The 17,973-nt window shown below is 48.3% G+C and overlaps 1 protein-coding gene across 3 annotated transcripts in view; it reads right to left on the reverse strand.

The window, feature by feature from the left end:
- Window positions 1-13,698, reverse strand: part of FHAD1 (forkhead associated phosphopeptide binding domain 1) — a 121,886-nt gene extending 108,188 nt beyond the window's left edge. For all 3 annotated transcript variants that reach the window (XM_045774711.2, XM_087858297.1, XM_087858298.1), the window contains exon 1: window positions 13,602-13,698. In XM_045774711.2, coding sequence (XP_045630667.2) covers window positions 13,602-13,694 — 93 coding nt within the window. In that variant the 5' untranslated portion in view covers window positions 13,695-13,698. The remainder of the gene's footprint in view (window positions 1-13,601) is intronic.
- Window positions 13,699-17,973: the final 4,275 nt, after the last annotated feature.

Raw genomic sequence — 17,973 nt, forward strand, 5'->3', positions numbered from 1 at the left:
GTGGGATGGGATGAATAGGGCGAGCACAGGGATTTGAGGGCAGTGAAACTATTCTGTATGACATGGCAGTGGTGTGTACTTATTATATAATTGCCAAAACCCACAGAATATGCAATGCGAGGAGTAAGCCCTAATGTAAACTATGGACTTTAGTTAATAATAATATATCAATATTGGTTCCTCAGCGGTAACAAATGTCCCATGTTAAAGCAAGACGTTAACGACAGGGGAAGCTCTGTGTGTTTGGGGCATGGGGGTGGGTATATGGGAACTCTATGTACTAGCTGCTCAATATCCTATAAACCTCAATCTGGTCTAAAAAAGAGAGCATTTTTTGTCAATATTAAAATACATCAGTTCTTTGGGAAAGGCCACTCATGTCAAGGTCATCACCATTCCCATTGATCTCTGTGCTCCATGAACCCTTGATAACCTCTCAAAGAGAGAAATTCTATGGGCTGCATTTTGTTTTTCTTTTCCCAGGCCTCCTTACTTTCAGTTCCTCAGTAGCTGTCAGGCCATTATTAAGAAATCAAAGCAAGCAGGAAGTTTTGAATGACTCCATAAAATGGGGTGAGCCCCGGCCACATGTTAGGCCAAGAGAGTGCTTCCTGGGACTGCCCTATAACACCAGACCCCCCGCTTCCTTGGAAAACTGCTAAAAGCTACTGTTAGGACAGAAGCCCTATTGTTGAGGTAGGCTCAATGTGCAAGCTCCACTCTGCTGAGCTGTCCCACGAGTCGCTGGTGGGAATGTGAAAAGGTGCAGCTCGACGTGAAAGACGGTATGGCAGTTCCTCAAAAAATTAAGAATGAAATTATCAGAGGATCCAGCAAGGCCACTTTTGGGTATACATCCAAAAGAACAGAAAGCAAGGGCTCGAAGAGATGTTTGTACACCCATGTTCACAGCATTACGTGCACGAGCTGGAGCATGGAAATAACCCCAGGTCCACTGGCAGATGAGTGGATAAGCAAAATGTGCCAAGTACATACAATGGAATATTATTCAGCCTTAAAAAGGAAGAGAATTCTGATGCATACTACAGCTTGGGATGAACCGTGAAGACATTATGCCGAGTGAAGTAAGCCAGTCATACACAGGCAACCACTGTCTGATTCTACTAATATGAATTACCTACCGTTGTCAAGCTCATAGAAACAGAAAGTAGGATGGTGGCTGCCAGGGATGGAGGGAGGGGAATTTGGGAATTGTTTGATGGTTTAATGGGTACAGCGTTTCAGTTTTGCAAGCTGAAAAAGTGCTGGTTGGTTATTCAACAACGTGAACACACTTAACACTGCTAATCCACACACTTAAAAATGGTTCAAATAGTAAATGGTTATGTGTCTTTTACCACAGTATTAAAAATGGCTAAGTTGGGGGCACCTGGGTGGCTCAGTCAGTTGAGGGCCAGACTCTTGGTTGGCTCCGGTCTTGATCTCAGGGTCATGGGATCAAGTCCTGTGCCGGGTTCTGCGCTCAGTGCAGTCTGCTTGTCTCTCTCCCTCCCCCCATTGTGCACATTCTCTCTCTCTCTCTCTCTCTCTCTCTCTCTCTCTCGCTCAAATAAATAAATAAATAAATAAAATCTTTTAAAAAAATGGCTAAGATGAAGTGCCTCAGCCAACATCAAGATGCTGGCACGTGGCACTGGCAGGACCAAACTTTGTACCCTTGACTTGTCCCCTATGCTTTTCAGAGTGGACAGTGATTTAATAGTGAGAGAGGAGTGGGGTGGAAGTGAATATGGGACATGCATTTTATTATTTATTTATTTATTTGAGAGAGATCACATGCACATGTGTGTGTGCACGGTGGGGGGAAGGGGCAGAGGGAGAGAAACTCTCAAGCAGACTCCATGCTCAGCGTGGAGCCTGACCAGGGGCTCAATGTCAGGACCCTAAGATCATGACCTGAGCTGACACCAAGAGTCAGATGCTTAACCGAACAGTCACCCAGGAGCCCTGGAACATGCATTTTAAAAAGTCTCCCGCATTTTAAATATTTTTTAAAAGTATTTAGTGGGTCCATAAAACACGGACTTTGACAAATCCACTAAACACAAGGATCTGCTCCGGTGAGCCCTGGGCTTTGAGGAAACCTCCCTGCCGCCAAGGCTCCTGATTATCTGGAACCCTCCTTCAGAGCCAGTTCTCAACCCCGCCTCATCTGCGACTCCCAAGCCCAGTCTCAGAGCATGACCTTCCTCCTCCTCCCTTCCTCCTCCTCCTCCCTTCCTCTCTGATTCCTGTGGCCTCTGCTTCCTCATCCACTCCCTGTGGGCATTCCCCTTCACCTGCCCCGGCCTGGCTCCCGCTCAAGCTCACCAGCTCCTCCAAGTCCATCTCTGTCCCCATCTCCCCACCATCCTCACACTCTGTCCTCAAGTCAGCCCAATCCCAGCCACGTGCTGCTCCCTTCGGGCCCCCCAGCCCCTGGTCTCTGGTCTCTGGACTTTCATTCTACCTCGTTAAGAGCCTTCCAGGTCCTCATCTCCTGTCCCCTGCCAGACGTCCTCCACTTGCCCCCCCGATCCTCAACCACCTGCTCCCCCTTGCCCTCTGCCCTAGCAGGCCAGCCCACGTGGCTGCATCAATGGGCTGATGGGCTCCTTGCCTCTGGTTTCTGGTTGGGGTTGGCCAACAGGGGATCAGAGATCCAAGCAGGGAGGAGAGAGGCTGGGGTATTTCCTCCCTGGCTCCCTCCCTGTGGGGTCACCATGGGCTGGGGACAACCCTCCACCAAAAGCCACAGCTCCTGTTGGGGATTCCAGGAGATGTAACCCCCTCACCCTTCAGGTCTCGGAGGGGGAAAGAGCCCCTCAGTCTCAGTGGCTCTGGGCACCACACCATCCTGGGCGGTTTCTTTCAGTCTGGCCACCCTCTGTAGGAGTCCCTTTATGAAACCCACCTCTGTCACTCCACACCCACTCTGAACGGCCCTCTGCTCCCTGCCAGGACCTGGAGTTCCAGCAGGGAGAAGATCTCAGATATGGCTTTCAAGTCCCCTTCTCTCGGCCGCCGAGGGGCTCAGGGTGGTCTTGTCCTCACCCCACCTCGTCTGGTCCCAGCTCACGGAGGGTCTCCTCTTTGTATCTTCAGTCTCAGCATGACCCCCTAACCCGTGAACATGCTCGCCATCCTCAGAACGCCTCCCCTCCCCTCCCCCATTCCTTTCCTTTGTTGTCAAGCTGCCTCGAGAGTGTTCCTTCCCACCTGAGCCCTCAGCCCACTGCCACTGTCACCCACGGCTCCCCAGCCCTGGGGCAGCTGGCACTGTGGTCAGGGGAGGCACGTGGCCTCGTGGTGAGGGGGCTGAAGAGGCAGGACGGTGTGCTGCTTATTGGAGCGGCTTTCGAGGTGGAGGGCCCGGGTTCAAAGTCCAGCTCGCCTACTTCCTAGCCAGGTGACCTTGGGCACGTGACCTAGTCTCTTAGTGCCTCAGTTTCCTCCTCTGTGAATATAGACAATAGAGCGGCCTAGTAGTTATTGGTGACGTGTACGTGAGATAACACACATAAAAGCACTTAGAACTTCGGCACCTAAGGAGAACACCGAAACGCTCACTACCGGGAGCAAGAGGATGGGCTCTGCAGGTGGAAAGCCAGGAGTCCAACCCCACCCCTGCCGCGTCCCAGCTGTGCAGCCTCGGGCAAGTGTCGTGCTTCCCTGGGGCTGCTTCCCGTGCAAAAGTGCGTTTCATACGCCGTGCTTCACAGGACCGCCAGGAGGTACTGTTTGGAGGAATTTTCAAGGTAGTAGGACGACATTTTAAAAATTAAATGGTGTGTGTGTGTGTGTGTGTGTGTGTGTGTGTGTGTGATCTATTTCTTCTTACCTTTCGGTTCTTGGCTATCCCATCTCCCAGCCCCACCCTCCTCACTGCCTCGAGAAAGACGGAGTGCAGAAATAGTGAAAACGGGGGTTTTCAAAAGAATAAGGGCATGAGGAAACAGCCGGGCTCTGGTAAGACAGTGAGTCTGGGAGGAGGAGGGAAGGGGAAGCGTCTCTGCTTCCCTCTGTCAGTGACACCCTCCTACCTTGGTCTCCCTGAGAGAGCCCTGAGGAGGGGCAAAGCCTCAAGAAGAGGCTGGTTCCTCAAATCAGACTGCCTGACCAGTTCCCAGCCCCCAATCCACCCTGTGTGACCTCAACTTCCTCATCTGTAAAATGGGGGAAACTATAGTGCCTGCCTCGTAGGGTTGTTCACTGTAAGGATTAAATGAGTTAATATACGCAGAGGTGCCCAGAACAGTGCCTGGCACAAAGTAAACCCTCAGTGTATTACGTATATGTTACTGATATATTCCCCGGCCTGGCCACAGCCTGCTGGTTCTGATACTGATTGCTCCTAGGCCTCCATGCTGGGCTCCTCTCCCTTCACCTGCCCCCAGATTCCACAGCTCCCGAAGATTCTAGGGCCAGCGCCCTTTCCTTCTTGCTCTGTCCACAGGCGGGGCCGCTGTACCACCCCCGATTCTCCAATGTGTATTTCCAACCCCCCGCTCATCTCCGGGCCTCCCAGCGCCCGCCTGCCCCTGGATGCTGACGCACTCACCTCACACTGCCTCCTGCCCCCTCCCGTCCCACATGACCCTCCCAGCTCACCCGCCACCTCTCTCCACGGCTCCTGACATTGTCCTCACTGGTTCCTCCAAAGAGCTCTCAAACAAGCCCCATAAGGCCACACCCACTCCATGGAAACAGTGCAGGCAAGAGGTAGGATTAACCACAGTGGGTAGAATGGGCCCCAAAAGAGATCTATGCCCTAAACCTGGATCCTGGGACTATCTCCATTACATGGCACGAGGGGCTGTGCAGATACAGAGGTTACTAACCCATGATCTTAAGAGAGGGAGAGTACCCTGGATCGTCCAGGTGGGACTAGCCTAATGCCATGAACCCTTAAAGCAGAGAACTTTCTCTGGCTGGAGTTGGACAGATGAGCAGTAAGAGGGGGTCAGAAAGATCTGAAACATGAAAAGGCCTTGACCCAATGCTGCTGGCTTTGAAGAAGAAGGGGGCCACCGGCCTGGAATGTGGGTGGCCTCTCTGGGCTGAGAGCCACCTCCATGGCCAGCCAGCCTGAAAAGGGGAGCTCAGTCCGTAACTGCACGGGCTAAGTTCCACCAACCACCTGAACCGACTGGAAGCAGATTCTCCTTGGAGACTCTGTGTCAGAGCCCAGGCCCGCCAGCACCTTGATTTTGGCCTCGTGTGACCTGGGGCAGAGAAACCAGCTGAGTCCACCCTGACTTTTGAAGTAGACCACGGTGACATCATCCCTTTGTGTTGTTGTAAGTAGATCACGGAGACAATAGCCAACATTTACTACAGTATTGACAGCACCAGGCAGTGATCTAAGCACTTCACAGTAATTAGGCCTCATAACGTGGTCACTGCAACCATCCCCGTGGCACATATACAGAGACCACGGTGGGGAACAGCTGCATAGCTTGCCTGGGACCCCACAGCCCGCCAGGGTGCCAGGCTCTGAACCAGCCTGCTGGTGCCAAGGTCATGCCCTTGGCTGCTCTGGTCTAGGGCCTCTCTGCCTGCTCTTCTCCCACCCAAATAACAAAGACCATCGATTCCTCCCTGACCTTAAAAAGCCTTTTCCGGGGTGGAGAGAGGGTAGGAAGGGGGCAGAGGTTCCCCTTCAAATGTTTAGCCTGGCTTCCATTTTACACATTGCCACCAACATGCCGTTTTGTCCTTTTCTCCCGGGCCAAATTATTCACCGAACATCTCCGGGCCTTTGCACATGCTGTTTCAACACCTGGGGCGTCCTTTCCTGCTTGCTCTGCCTGGAAAATCCACAGGCTTCTCTTTTAAAGAGGCAGCTCAAGTTTGGTCTTCTCTGAGGCTCTCCGTGACCCCCAGACAGGATTCTTGTGGGGCCTTAACTTACAGCCCCAACGCTCCTCTTGGGTGGAAAGCACTGGGTCAACCTTCCCCACACAAATTCCCCACTAGATGGCGCCACCCCAGCTAGTGTTGGGAATGAAGATCACAAGAAAATTCATTTCGTGTTTCACCTATGAGCCTCACTTTGGATTTCACGCTATGGAATTTCCCTAGCTCAGTGAACTATTTTAATATTCCAGTGAACTCACAAGGAATTTCAGATATTTAGATTTTAGATGCTCCCAGAGCTAAAGCACTGAGTCAGCTGGCCCCGAATGGGAAACCCAGCCTCACCTCCCCTGACCGGCTGTGTGGTTTGGGGAAAGTTACTTAACGCTTCTGAGCCCCATTTCCGCATCTGTAAATGAGGCTAATAATGATAACAGCAGTTCCTACCCCATAGGGTTTTTTTTTTTTTTGAGAATGTAATTTTGTAAATACACATACAGTACAAAGACTATATAGGAAGCCACGTGAGGCGTGGTAAGTAATCTAGAAATGCACACTCCAGAGTTTGTACGATCTGTGCTATTGAAGAGATTATGATCTGCCACCTCACATCCATTAGAATGGCTACGATCAACAAACAGGATAAAACCAGTGTCGGTGAGGATGTGGAGACGGTGGAGCCCCTGTTCTCTGTTGGTGGGAACGTACAACGGTGCAGCGGATGAGAAAAATGGTATGGCGGTTCCTCGAAAAATTAAGGATAAAATTATCATACGGTCCAGCAAGCCCACTTTTGGGTATACATCCAAAGGAACCGAAAGCAAGGGCTGGAAGAGAGATTTGTACGCCCGTGTTTGAGGCATTATTTACAGTAGCCACAGGCAGAAACAACCCAGGGTTCACTGACAGGTGAGCGGATAAGCAGCAGGTGCGGAATACATACAACGGACTATACAACACGGGCAAATCTCGAGGACACGACGCTAAGTGAAGTAAGTGTCATAGGAGGACAAATACTGTATGATTCCATTTACAGGAGGTTCCTGGAGGAGTCAAATTCACAGAGACAGAAAGCGGAAGGCTGGGGGCCCCGGGCTGGGGGAGGGGCACTGGGGATGGTTGTCTAGGGTGCAGGGTTTGCAGGATGGAGAGCTCTGGGGATGGAGGCGGTGTTGGCTGCACAAGGTGAATGTATGGAATGCCGCTGACCTGTACACCGAAGAACGGTTACGATGGAAAATTTTGTGTTCTGTGTGTTCTACCACAAAAAAAAAAAAAAAAAAGAGCAACATGGGATCAGCCCTTTTCTATAAATTTTTTTCCCCATTGGAAGCTCTCCACCTGCTGGAGGGAAAGTCAGCTCATCAATTGTTGCAGTAGGGGGGGCACCTGGGGGGCTCAGCCGGTGAAGCATCTGCCTTCAGCTCGGGTCATGATCCCAGGGTCCTGGGATCAAGTCCTGCGTCGGGCTCCTTGCTCAGCAGGGAGCCTGCTTCTCCCTCTGCCTGCCGCTCCCCCTGCTTGTGCTCTCTCTGACACATAAATACAATCTTTAAAAAAATTTAAAAAATGCTGCCGTAGGAAGTAACCAATGAGATCAGCCCTGAGTTCCAGCTGCCAGCTCTCGAACAGGAGAGAGGAAAGCTCCCCTGGGACTCAGGAGGCCAGGTGGGTGAATCCCAGAAGCAGCGGAGCTGGGGGAGGAGCCAGGGGTGAGCATGGGAGCACAACCGGGGTGAGCAGGGAGCAAGAAGAGCAGATGGGAGAGGCGGCGACTGCCCTGCCTCCTGGCCCGTGTCCTTCCATGCATTTCCCCACAGAGACTGAGCAGGGTAGAAATCCTTATCCAGGCCAAGTCCACCTGTCACCTTACCTCTCAAAATGCAGGGGTTCACTCATAAGAGAAACACAAATGAAAATGACATGGGTGCCGAGTTTGAACGAAGATCCAGTGGGTAGAAATGCACGTGGGACGGGCTGTCCAGCGCTGATAACCTGTGGTGGGCAATCCAGAGACGCCCATCAGAGGTACAGACAGCCCTTAGGCACAGCAGATGCACCCACACACCTGTGAGGTGATGTAAATAACAGGACAATCACAGCAGCCTTGTTTACTCATGATAAACAAGAAGACCACTTAGGCTCTGCTGGTTCTTTTCTGAGAGGCAGCCCAGAACGGGCAGGTGCCAGGCAAAGGGACAAGAGTCATCTGGCTGTACGGGTGCTGGTGTGTCTGTTACATCAGTCTTGCTCCACAACCCTCAGAACCCACCTGAGAAGCGGCTGCCGCGTGCTAGACTGCTCCAGCTGGAAAGGAACCCGCTGGTAGGGCGCTGCGTGCCCAGGCCAGATGTGCGGGTGTAAGCATTTCACCCCCTGTCTTTTTCGCCTTTGTTCTTTTCCTCCATCACACCCCTCCCTGTGCTGACTTGGGCCGTCCTGTAGCTCAGTCTTCGAGGGTATCTGGAAACCTCTCGAGGGTAGCTTAGTGAGTTCTCGGGGAGGGACGAGAGTGGGTCAGCTTTTCACTGTGGAACTCTTGCTTCTCTTTCCCTCGAAACAGAGTATACTGAAATAGTATGCACTCCTCCCCCCGCCAGACAGGAGCTCCCACAACATCAGGAGGGAAAAAACATGATGGTCAAGAAGAGAGAGGGAGAGCCCTCAAAGTGTGGTCCTGGAACCATCTCCCTGGGACACGGTCCCCACCTGAGCCCGGGGAGCATATATAATGTAAAGATTCCAGGGCCCTATCCTGAACCCATCCTGGGTCAGAATGTCTAGTTCATGTTTAACAAGCACTCTGATACAGATGGAAATTCTACAACCACTGGCTTGCAGTATTTCTTCAGTCTGGAAGAACTGAGCCCCTTTCTCAGTGTGGTTTAAATAATAGCTACGTCTAACTCAAAAAATTACAGTTCACAAGCCACAACCAAACGCACAAATTAAAATTGTCAAGGTTTATGTCTTAAATGAGCAAGGCTGAGGCTTTTGAGCTCTGTAAAATGGGAGAGGGGGAGATTCTGAACAGAGCTCTTTTTTCAAAAAATATTTTATTTATTTATTTGGAGAGACAGAGAGAGAGATAGCAAAAGAGAGCATGAACGGAGAGGAGAGGGAGAAGCAGGCTCCCCACTGAGCAGGGAGCCTGATGGAGGGGTTCATCCCAGGACCCTGAGATCGTGACCTGAGCTGAAGGCAGACGCTTAACTGACTGACCCACCCAGGTGCCCCTGAACAGAGCTCCTGATTGCGAATCTGCACATGGCAGCCAGGATGGTCATTTCAAAATGCATGTCTCCCCCCTTGCTTAAAATTCCTCAGTTTCTTCCCAAACTCTTCAGATACGGTGGCTGAAGGAGGCCTACTCATCTCTCAAGCTCTCTCCCTTTCCACTCTTCTGGACACGCTGGTTTTCTCTCAGTCCCTTGGGCTCATAATATGCTCTTCTACCCCAGGGCCTTTGCACATGCCATTCCCCTTTCCCCTTGTCTAGTTAAATCTTCCTTATCCTCCATATTCCTTTCCTTTAGAGCCCCAATGTGCATAGAACCATACACGTCTTTGTGGGATCTTTTGACTTAACATGTCTCTCTCCTAGCAGCTTTCTGACTGTGGGGACCATGACTTATTCTACCATTGCTTTATCCCCAGGCTTGCTTCAGTGCTAAGCCTCCAGGTAAATATTTGTGGAAGGAATGAGTGATAACAACCATAAAGCTAGCCTGGCGAAAACAGGCCTCCTTTTGCTGTGAGAGAACCAAACTCCTTACAGGATAGAGAAGAAGTCTGCAGGGCAAAACCCCGCAAAGATCAATACTGATTTTTTCCCTGAGCCAAATGATTACAAGTGACTTTTATTTTCTTCCTTATACTGTGCTTTCTCCCAATTTTTTAAAACTATAAGCGTGTAACAACCTCCCATTATCGGGAAAAGTAAACAGTGTCACAATCTGATGCCATCAACGATCAGGACAATATGTCAGCCTTGCCAGTGGGTATACACCTCCATGATTTGACTGCCTACTCTTCAGGATTTATTCAGGTAAATAAAACAATCCTTTTTATTTGCTAGATGTAACCTCTGGGTAATTTTGAAGATGACTTTTTATTATGTATTTCTGATCTTTATTTAGTGAAATGACGTCTAGTGGTACAAATAACATAAACTAAAAATTGACTGTTGGATGATTCCTCAGGGTGGCCCACAGCTGATCAAGGGTGATTCTTCTCATCAGAAAGACCCAAGGAAGTCAGCAGAGAAGCAATTTTCACCTTGTCTTGTTTTATAAAACTAGAAAATGTTGACACGTCAGCAGGTTGCAATTTTTCAAAATGGCCCTGTGTCCCCACAACCCCTTTTTAAACGAATCCTCTACCAAATCCATTTAAGCTTGGGGGAAGAGGATTTGTCTAAGAGAGGATAGAAGCACCCATCAAAAGCCTGCTCACAAAACACTGGGCAATTCATGTGTCATCTGTTCTCTAGGGAGCCAATATGAGCTTGTGCTTCTGGAAACACAGCTGATTGCTTCATAAATCAATGTGACTGTGGCTGGCAGGGGTGACTTCCTTCTTAAACTAAGTCTGAGGAGCAGTAGGCAGTCAATTATTTTTATACAGTGAATGCAACTCAATTTCTGTCTGTATAAAAATTGTCCTCATTAGTTCCTTTTTCCATACAGCTTGTTAATACCAGTGGCTCCTCATTTAATCCTGTGCACCTTTAAGGATTCTTCTCAATCTCCATTTTATGAGTCCATATTAACGATCATAGTGTCATTTACTTAGAATCACGTGCCAAGCACTTTATGTGCATTTCTCACTGAATCCTTACAACAACCCTGTGAGGTCAGTGGCTTATAGACAGGGAAAATGAGCTCAGAGAAATCAGGTAATTGGGTTAGAGTCACACAGCCAGCCGGTGGCCTAATGAGATTCAATCCCAGGTCTGTCTATCTCCAAAGCCTGCAGTTTTCTAATATCATACTGAGGTTCAAAAAACAGATCTCTGTTTGTACTTTGGCCAGACATGAAATAAAACTACATAAAACCTGTCCCTTGCTGTGGTAAAGAAGAAACTGCAATGCTTTTTCCTTTCCTCGACTTTGCGCACTGAACAGAGATTTCTGTGTCCTTCCTTGTAGGGAGACCACATCATGGATGAGAACCTCAAGGAGAGGTCCACTGAGTTATTTTTAAATTTGAGAGTTTCTGATAAACACTCTCAGAAAATTAGGAATAAGCAATTACAAAGATTTATACTGCTGTGATCACTGTTATTCAACAGAGTACTGGACGTTCCGGCCAGTACATTAAAGCAAGAAAAAGGAAATTAAGGGCATTAAGATCTCCTTTTCTGAAAGGAGAAATAAAACTTTTTATTTGTAGATGGCATGATTGTTTATGTGTAAAATTCCAATAAATCCATAAAAACCTTCTAGGGGTACTTGGGAGGCTCAGTCGATTAAGCATCTGCCTTTGGCTCAGGTCATGATCCCAGGGTCCTGGGATTGAGCCCCACATCAGGCTCCATGCTCAGCAGGGAGCCTGCTTCTCCCTCCTTCTCCCTCCCCCTCCGCTGCTCCCCCTACTTGTGCACTCTGAGCTCTCTCTCTCTCTCTGTCAAATGAATGAATAAAATCTTACAAACAAAACAAAACAAAAAACGAAACAAAAAAAATTCCAGAAAGTTTAGTTACAGTTGCAAGATACCACATAAGCATACAAAAATCAATTGTATTTCTATATACTGTCAGTGAACATGTGGACACCAAATTAAAAATATAATACCATTTACAATCATTAAAAAAAAAGATAAATACTTAAGTGTAGTATATATCTAACAAAACATGTACAGGGCTGCTTTGCTAAAAACTACAGAACATTTATGAAAGAAATCAAAGCCCCCCTAAATAAAAGGAGAGACATTCCATGTTCATGGATTGGAAGACAACATAGTAAAGATATCAATTCTTCTCACACTGATATATTGGCTTAAATACAATTCCTATCAAAATTCCAGCAAGATATTTTGTATATATAGACAGGCTTATACTAAAATTTGTATGGAAAGGCAAAAGAACTAAAATAGGTAAAAATAATCTTTTTTTTTTTAAGCAGGATAAAATGGGAGGAACCACTCTACTTGAGTCAAAACTTATATAACTACAGTAATCAAGACTGTCATATTGGTATAGGGACAGACACATAGATCAATGAAACATATAGGGAACTCAGAAATAGCTCCCACACAAGTACGGCTAAATGGTTTTTGACAAAGTTCCAAAAGCAATTCAATGGAGAAAGGACAGTCTTTTCAACAAATGGTGCTGGGACAACTACATAGCCACCTGCAATAAAAATGAACCTTGACCTAAGTCTCATGTCATATACAAAAATGAACTCAAAGTGGTTCATAGATTTAAACACAAAACCTATAAAACTTTTAGAAGAAAACATATGAGAAATCCTCAGAATCGAGGACTTGGTGACGTATTCTGAGACAGGACATGAAAAGCATGATTCATGAAAAACCAAAATGCTCAACTGAACTTCACCAAAATCTAAAACTTCTGCCCTGAAAAATACTCTGTTAAGAGAATGAAAAGACAAGCTACCAACAAGGACAAATGATCCACAAGCTCTGTATCTGAAAAGGGACACGTCTCTAAAATATTTAAAGAACTCTCAAAACTCAATAGTTAAAAATGAAACAATGTGATTAGAAAATGGGCAAAAGACACGAAGAGACGCTTCATCTAAGAGGACGTGCACAAGGCCAATAAGCCCATGGAAAGATGTCCAACATCACTAGCTATTAGGGAAATGCAAATGAAGACCACGGGGAGGCATCACGACACACCAGAACAGCTAAAATAAAAAACCAGTGATAACACCTGTTGCTGGTGAAGATGCAGAGAAACTGTCTCATACACTGCCGGTGGGAATGTTAAAGAGTACAGTCACCCTGGACAACAGTCTGGCAGTTTCTTTAGCGACCATACACTTCCCATCTGATCCAGCAATCACACTCCTGAGCATTTACCCCAGAGAAAGAAAAAGTTATGTTCACACAAAAACCCGTGTGCCAATGTTCATAAGTAGGTTTATCTGTAACAACCCCACATTAGAAACAATCGAAATGTCCTTTAATTTGTAAATGGTTAAACAAACAATAGTACATCTCCACCATGGAAATATTACTCCGTAATAAAAAGGAAAAGGCGAACGACCTACATGGATCTCAAGGACATTATGCTGAGTGAAAAAAAAAATCTCAAAAGGTTACATGTGGTATAATTCCATTGATATAACATTCTCAAAATGGTATACACATCACAACAGTCTCCAAAAGCTCTGGAAAGGGCGAGAGGCCATTGCTCAAGCCGAGTACTTCAGGTGGTCCTCGCTGTCAGGCCCAGAGCAGGTGAAGGTCAAAGCATCAGCTCCGTGCCCCCTTCCACATGGCCCCATTTGGCTGGGGGGAGGGGACAATGGATGGGGCATCTGTACACACGGTCCAAAAAGGACAGAGGGCACATCACACTCTGTCGCATACTCATTTTCACTACACATGCTGGGGAGACCCAGTACATTCCGCAGGCGGTTATGGGTCGCACATGGAGGGATGATGTGGCTGTTAGCCAGAGGGTGTGCTTTAAAAGAGGCTCGAGTCCACAGACAGCAGGGATATGTGGAGGTGGGAGAAGCTGGGAGCGGACAGGAGCAGTTCTTACCTCTAAAACAAGGTCTGAGTCTTCATGCCTTCCAACAGTAGTACTTTTATTCAGGACAAAAAAGCCTTCTGCGCTCTTTAGGTAGGCTTTCATACTCTCTGCTTTCCCTATAGAAGGTTTTCAGAAAAAAACAGTTAGGAAAATGCAATCTTCTGATTATTCAACACCACATTTAGAACGGATGAAATGCACCGTCCTATTTAAAGGAGAAATCAGCAGAGGTTGGAGAGGGTAGATGGACTTCACAGTTTGATCACAATTCCTGCAGACTGTTAAGACTATCTTTTTAAACAGTGACGTCTAGCAAAGATGATCATCCCACAGAAGACGTTTTTTACATAACTCAGAGCACAAACCACCAGGAGCTGGAACAACCCCACGACAAGCCTGAATTCCACTGATAATCGCGGTCTGCCTCCCAGGAAGCTTAGCACAAGGGCAGTTATCTGACACAGCCAGTATTCTGTCCCATATTCTTTTTTTTTTTTTTTAAAGATTTTATTTATTTATTTGACAGAGATAGAGACAGCCAGCGAGAGAGGGAACATAAGCAGGGGGAGTGGGAGAGGAAGAAGCAGGCTCATAGCGGAGGAGCCTGATGTGGGGCTCGATCCCAGAACGCCGGGATCACGCCCTGAGCCGAAGGCAGACCCTTAACCGTTGTGCCACCCAGGCGCCCCTCTGTCCCATATTCTTAACCCTCCTCACACTAGCTCTGTGACTTTGGGTGACTTACCTCTTCTTTCTCTATGCCTCAGTTTTCTCATCTGTAAAATGGGGTTAATAATACTCTGTACCCCGTAGGGTTCTGTGAAGATGAAATACAATCATATGTGTGAAGCATGTAGGGTGGTGACCGCTACACACTAACCACACATTTGTATTATTATTATTATTATTATTATTATTATTATTATTATTATTACGAATCTTGGGCTTATCGAACTCAGACCCACGAAAGTCTAAGCCTTCTACAGAGCTTCTAAAACTGCCGAGTCTGTCATTGAGGGAATGGGCTTTAAAGGATGCTTTCTTTGTAAATTACTCCGTTTCTTCATATAATTAGGGGGAAAAGGGTAACTTTGAAAGGCGAACTATCAAGACTCTAGCTTGGACATACGATCAGGACTCTGAACCTATTTCCCCCCCAACATTTTATTATGAACACTTCCAATACGCAGGAAAGTCAAAAGAAGTGCGTGAACTCCTTTATACGCACCACCTAGATCCTACAACGGAGATTTTGTTACATTTGCTGTATCACACATCCTTCCATCTATCCGTGCATCCAACCATTTTGCAGTTTGATGCGTTCCAAAGTAAGTTCTATACTGGTTTTTTCAAATACAAAAATCTCAGCGACTTCAGTGGGTTCCAAAATGTTGATAATTCTTATGATGCTTGAATTCTGATTTGAGATATGTCCAGTTACACAGTGAGACATCCTCCATCTCAACGCTGTGTCCAAAAACCAAAGTCCCTCTCTCTTCTTTTCAACTGGAAGGTCACTGAAGTGTGATGCTGTTGGACTGTGGATAAAAACGAAGACCATCTAGTTGTGATCGTAGAGGGTCTCGGGTCTGGTTCTGCTTTTCATCCACATCTCCATCACCAACGACTGAATCCCTCCTAAGTGCCAGGCACTGTGCTACTCTTTTATACACACTGCTTCTTTTCCTCCTCGGAACAGCCCTGCGAGGTAGGTATGGGTACTGTCCCACTTTACAGATGGGGAAACTGAGACTCAGAGAGGTTAAAGACAGAGCAGCAGGTGTCAGGGAGACAGCTCTGAGCCTTTGCATGTAACTACTGCATAATCGGCTGGTGGCTCAACTTCCCACACGTCCACATTTGGTGGGTGGGGCAGAGTGGGGTGGGGGGCGTTACACTGTCTCTTAACACTTGGGACATATCAGAAAGTCCTTGACACCCGGATTCCATCCTTAGAAAGGAAAAAAAGACCCAACCTGGGGGTAAGAGAAATAAAAGTAAGCCAGATAGTTTATATTTGTAAACTCTGAGAGCTACGGATACCTCACGAATATCGATGATTTCCTGTAATGAGAAATACATTTTATTAAGTTCAATGTAATTCACAGAAAGGGAGAGACATTGCCTCTTCCCAAAGAACCATGCTGTGTTGCTGTCAAATCACTTCAGTTATTCACTTCAGTGGCAGAGGACCCTGTTATCAAGCAACACATACAAGCCTAATTAATCTGAAATGCAAACTTGGGAGAAATGTCTCTTCTGCAGAAAAACCACAGGAAATGCCACTAAACCCCAGAATGTGGATCGTGCACATGCATGATTTTTAGCTCTCCCCCCAGATGTTCCCAAGGCTGGTGCCTTCTCTCTGCTCAGATGCCCCCATGTGGCAACCACCCGACCACCCTAGCTAAGGGCATCCTTCAGTCACTACTGGCATATACCACCTGCTGTGTTTCCTTCCTTGTGCTTGTCAAGCTCTGACATTTTCTTGTTCCTTTATTCAGTTGTGTTTGCTATTTGTTTTCCTTTCACTGAGATATATGTTCCGGGAGAGCCAGAACCGTATTGTTTTTGTTAAGACACAATTCTTCATGGGTACCTTGTGTTTGTACCCATTATGGAGCAAAGGCATTGACAAATTTTGTCCTGTGTCTTCTGCCAGCAACCATAAGCTGGCCAGGCTAACTTACTAGCTTGCAAGCAAGGTAAAAGCTCAGACCCTTTGCAGTTCCTCACAGTTTTGTTCATTACCCCATCTCCAGCACCTGGGGCCGGGTCTGACACGTAGTAGATGCTCAGTAAACATTTGCTGATTGAATGAAAATGCAAATGACACATTAAACCAAATCTGTGCAGCCAGCTGAGTAGGAATCTTCTCATTCAGTGTCTTTTTGGAAACCCTAAATTCTACCTGTAGCTTTTGGGTTGGGCAATATTTCTCCATCTTAATCTTGCCCTGTGCAGTCACTCCCCTGCCTGAAAACACTGTAGAAAGTAATTTGAATGTGTGAAACTCTGTAAATTCGTTCTTACTGCTGTGAAGCACCAGGCATAGTAAAGAGCAAATCACGTGCGTATCCCCTGACCCCTTCACCACTTCGGAGGGCTCAGAATTGGGCTAGAGAAGCAGTATGTCTTCAGGGCTACACGTCTTCAGTGGCCTGGGAGCTGCAAAGATTCCTCAAGGAAGATGCCTCTGATCATTGGGTGGGTGTTGCCCCTAATTCAGGGGAACCAGAGCGCACCCTCCTAATCCCGGCTGTGTACCCCGCTGGATATGTAAAAGCAGCACGCCTGGTGCCGAGGAGGGTCCTGAAACTCCCGCGCAGGCTACTTCCGGAGGCGGGGTGGGGGCCTGCATTTTAGGGAGGATGGGCTGGTGTTGGAGCACGTCCTCTGGAGTGCTCTTGGGGACCCGAGCCTGGACCTGAGAGGAGTTCGAGCTCAGGGTGGCGCCGGCTCCCGCGCCTTCCCTCCAAATTCTTGACCTCGCAGGGCCGACCGGTCCCGCCCCAGGTGTCCGCCCGCTGCTTCCTGCCGTGCCGCACTCACCTGGCCCGAGGGAGAAGCCCACGCTCTGTCCCCTGCCGAGAGCCCGGCGGGCTCGGGAGGAGCCCGGCCCGCTCCCGAGCGAGGCCGCCTGGCCGCGCTCCCGCGGAGTCTCCAGCCGGCGGCCGGCACCCCGCGCCCGCCCGGCCTGTGTACGCACGTCGCCATGGCAACGCCACGAGGCCGGTGAGGGGCGTGGCCGGCGCGGCGCAAGGGGGCGGGGGGCGGACGTGGGGGGGGAGCGGACGTGGTGGGGGCGGGAAGAGGGGCGGTGAGCCTGACACGCCCTGGAGGATCGCAGCCCACAGCAGCGCCCTGAAGCATCCCGGGGCCTGCCGCTCAGGGATCCCCAGGCCCATTTCACAGATGGGGAAACGGAGGCTCAGAGGTCACAGAAATAGCCCTCAGTTTTCCAACGAGGAAGGAGCAGACTGGAGAGTCGTTCCTTCCTACTCTCCTTTGCTCTAGGCTGGGTGCGTGGAGCTGGGGTGGGAGGGTGATGGAGCTGAACCAGAAGCTTAGAGGTTGGAACCCCCTGCCCCACTGAATCTCTACTCCTCTCTGTTGTAGAAAACAGAGTAAGCTGGGGGGACCACCACTTCTGGGGGTGGGGATGAGGATGGGAGAGGGATGGGGTGGAAGGAACAATTTTGAAAGAACGAGGGTTTTTTCCATGTGCTGGGGAAGGGATATTTCCAAACCGCCAAACCCACGACAATTCTTGTTCTTCCTTGTCAAAACTGACGTTTATTCGGCCATTTGCTCTTTATCTCTACAAACATCTCCTGAGTCCCCAGCATCGGTCACTGTCCTTGAAACCTCCCCCATGGGC

The sequence above is a fragment of the Ursus americanus genome, chromosome 33 (genome assembly GCF_024610735.1).
Source record: "Ursus americanus isolate L20-20 chromosome 33, mUrsAme1.1.p, whole genome shotgun sequence".
NCBI lineage: Eukaryota > Metazoa > Chordata > Mammalia > Carnivora > Ursidae > Ursus > Ursus americanus.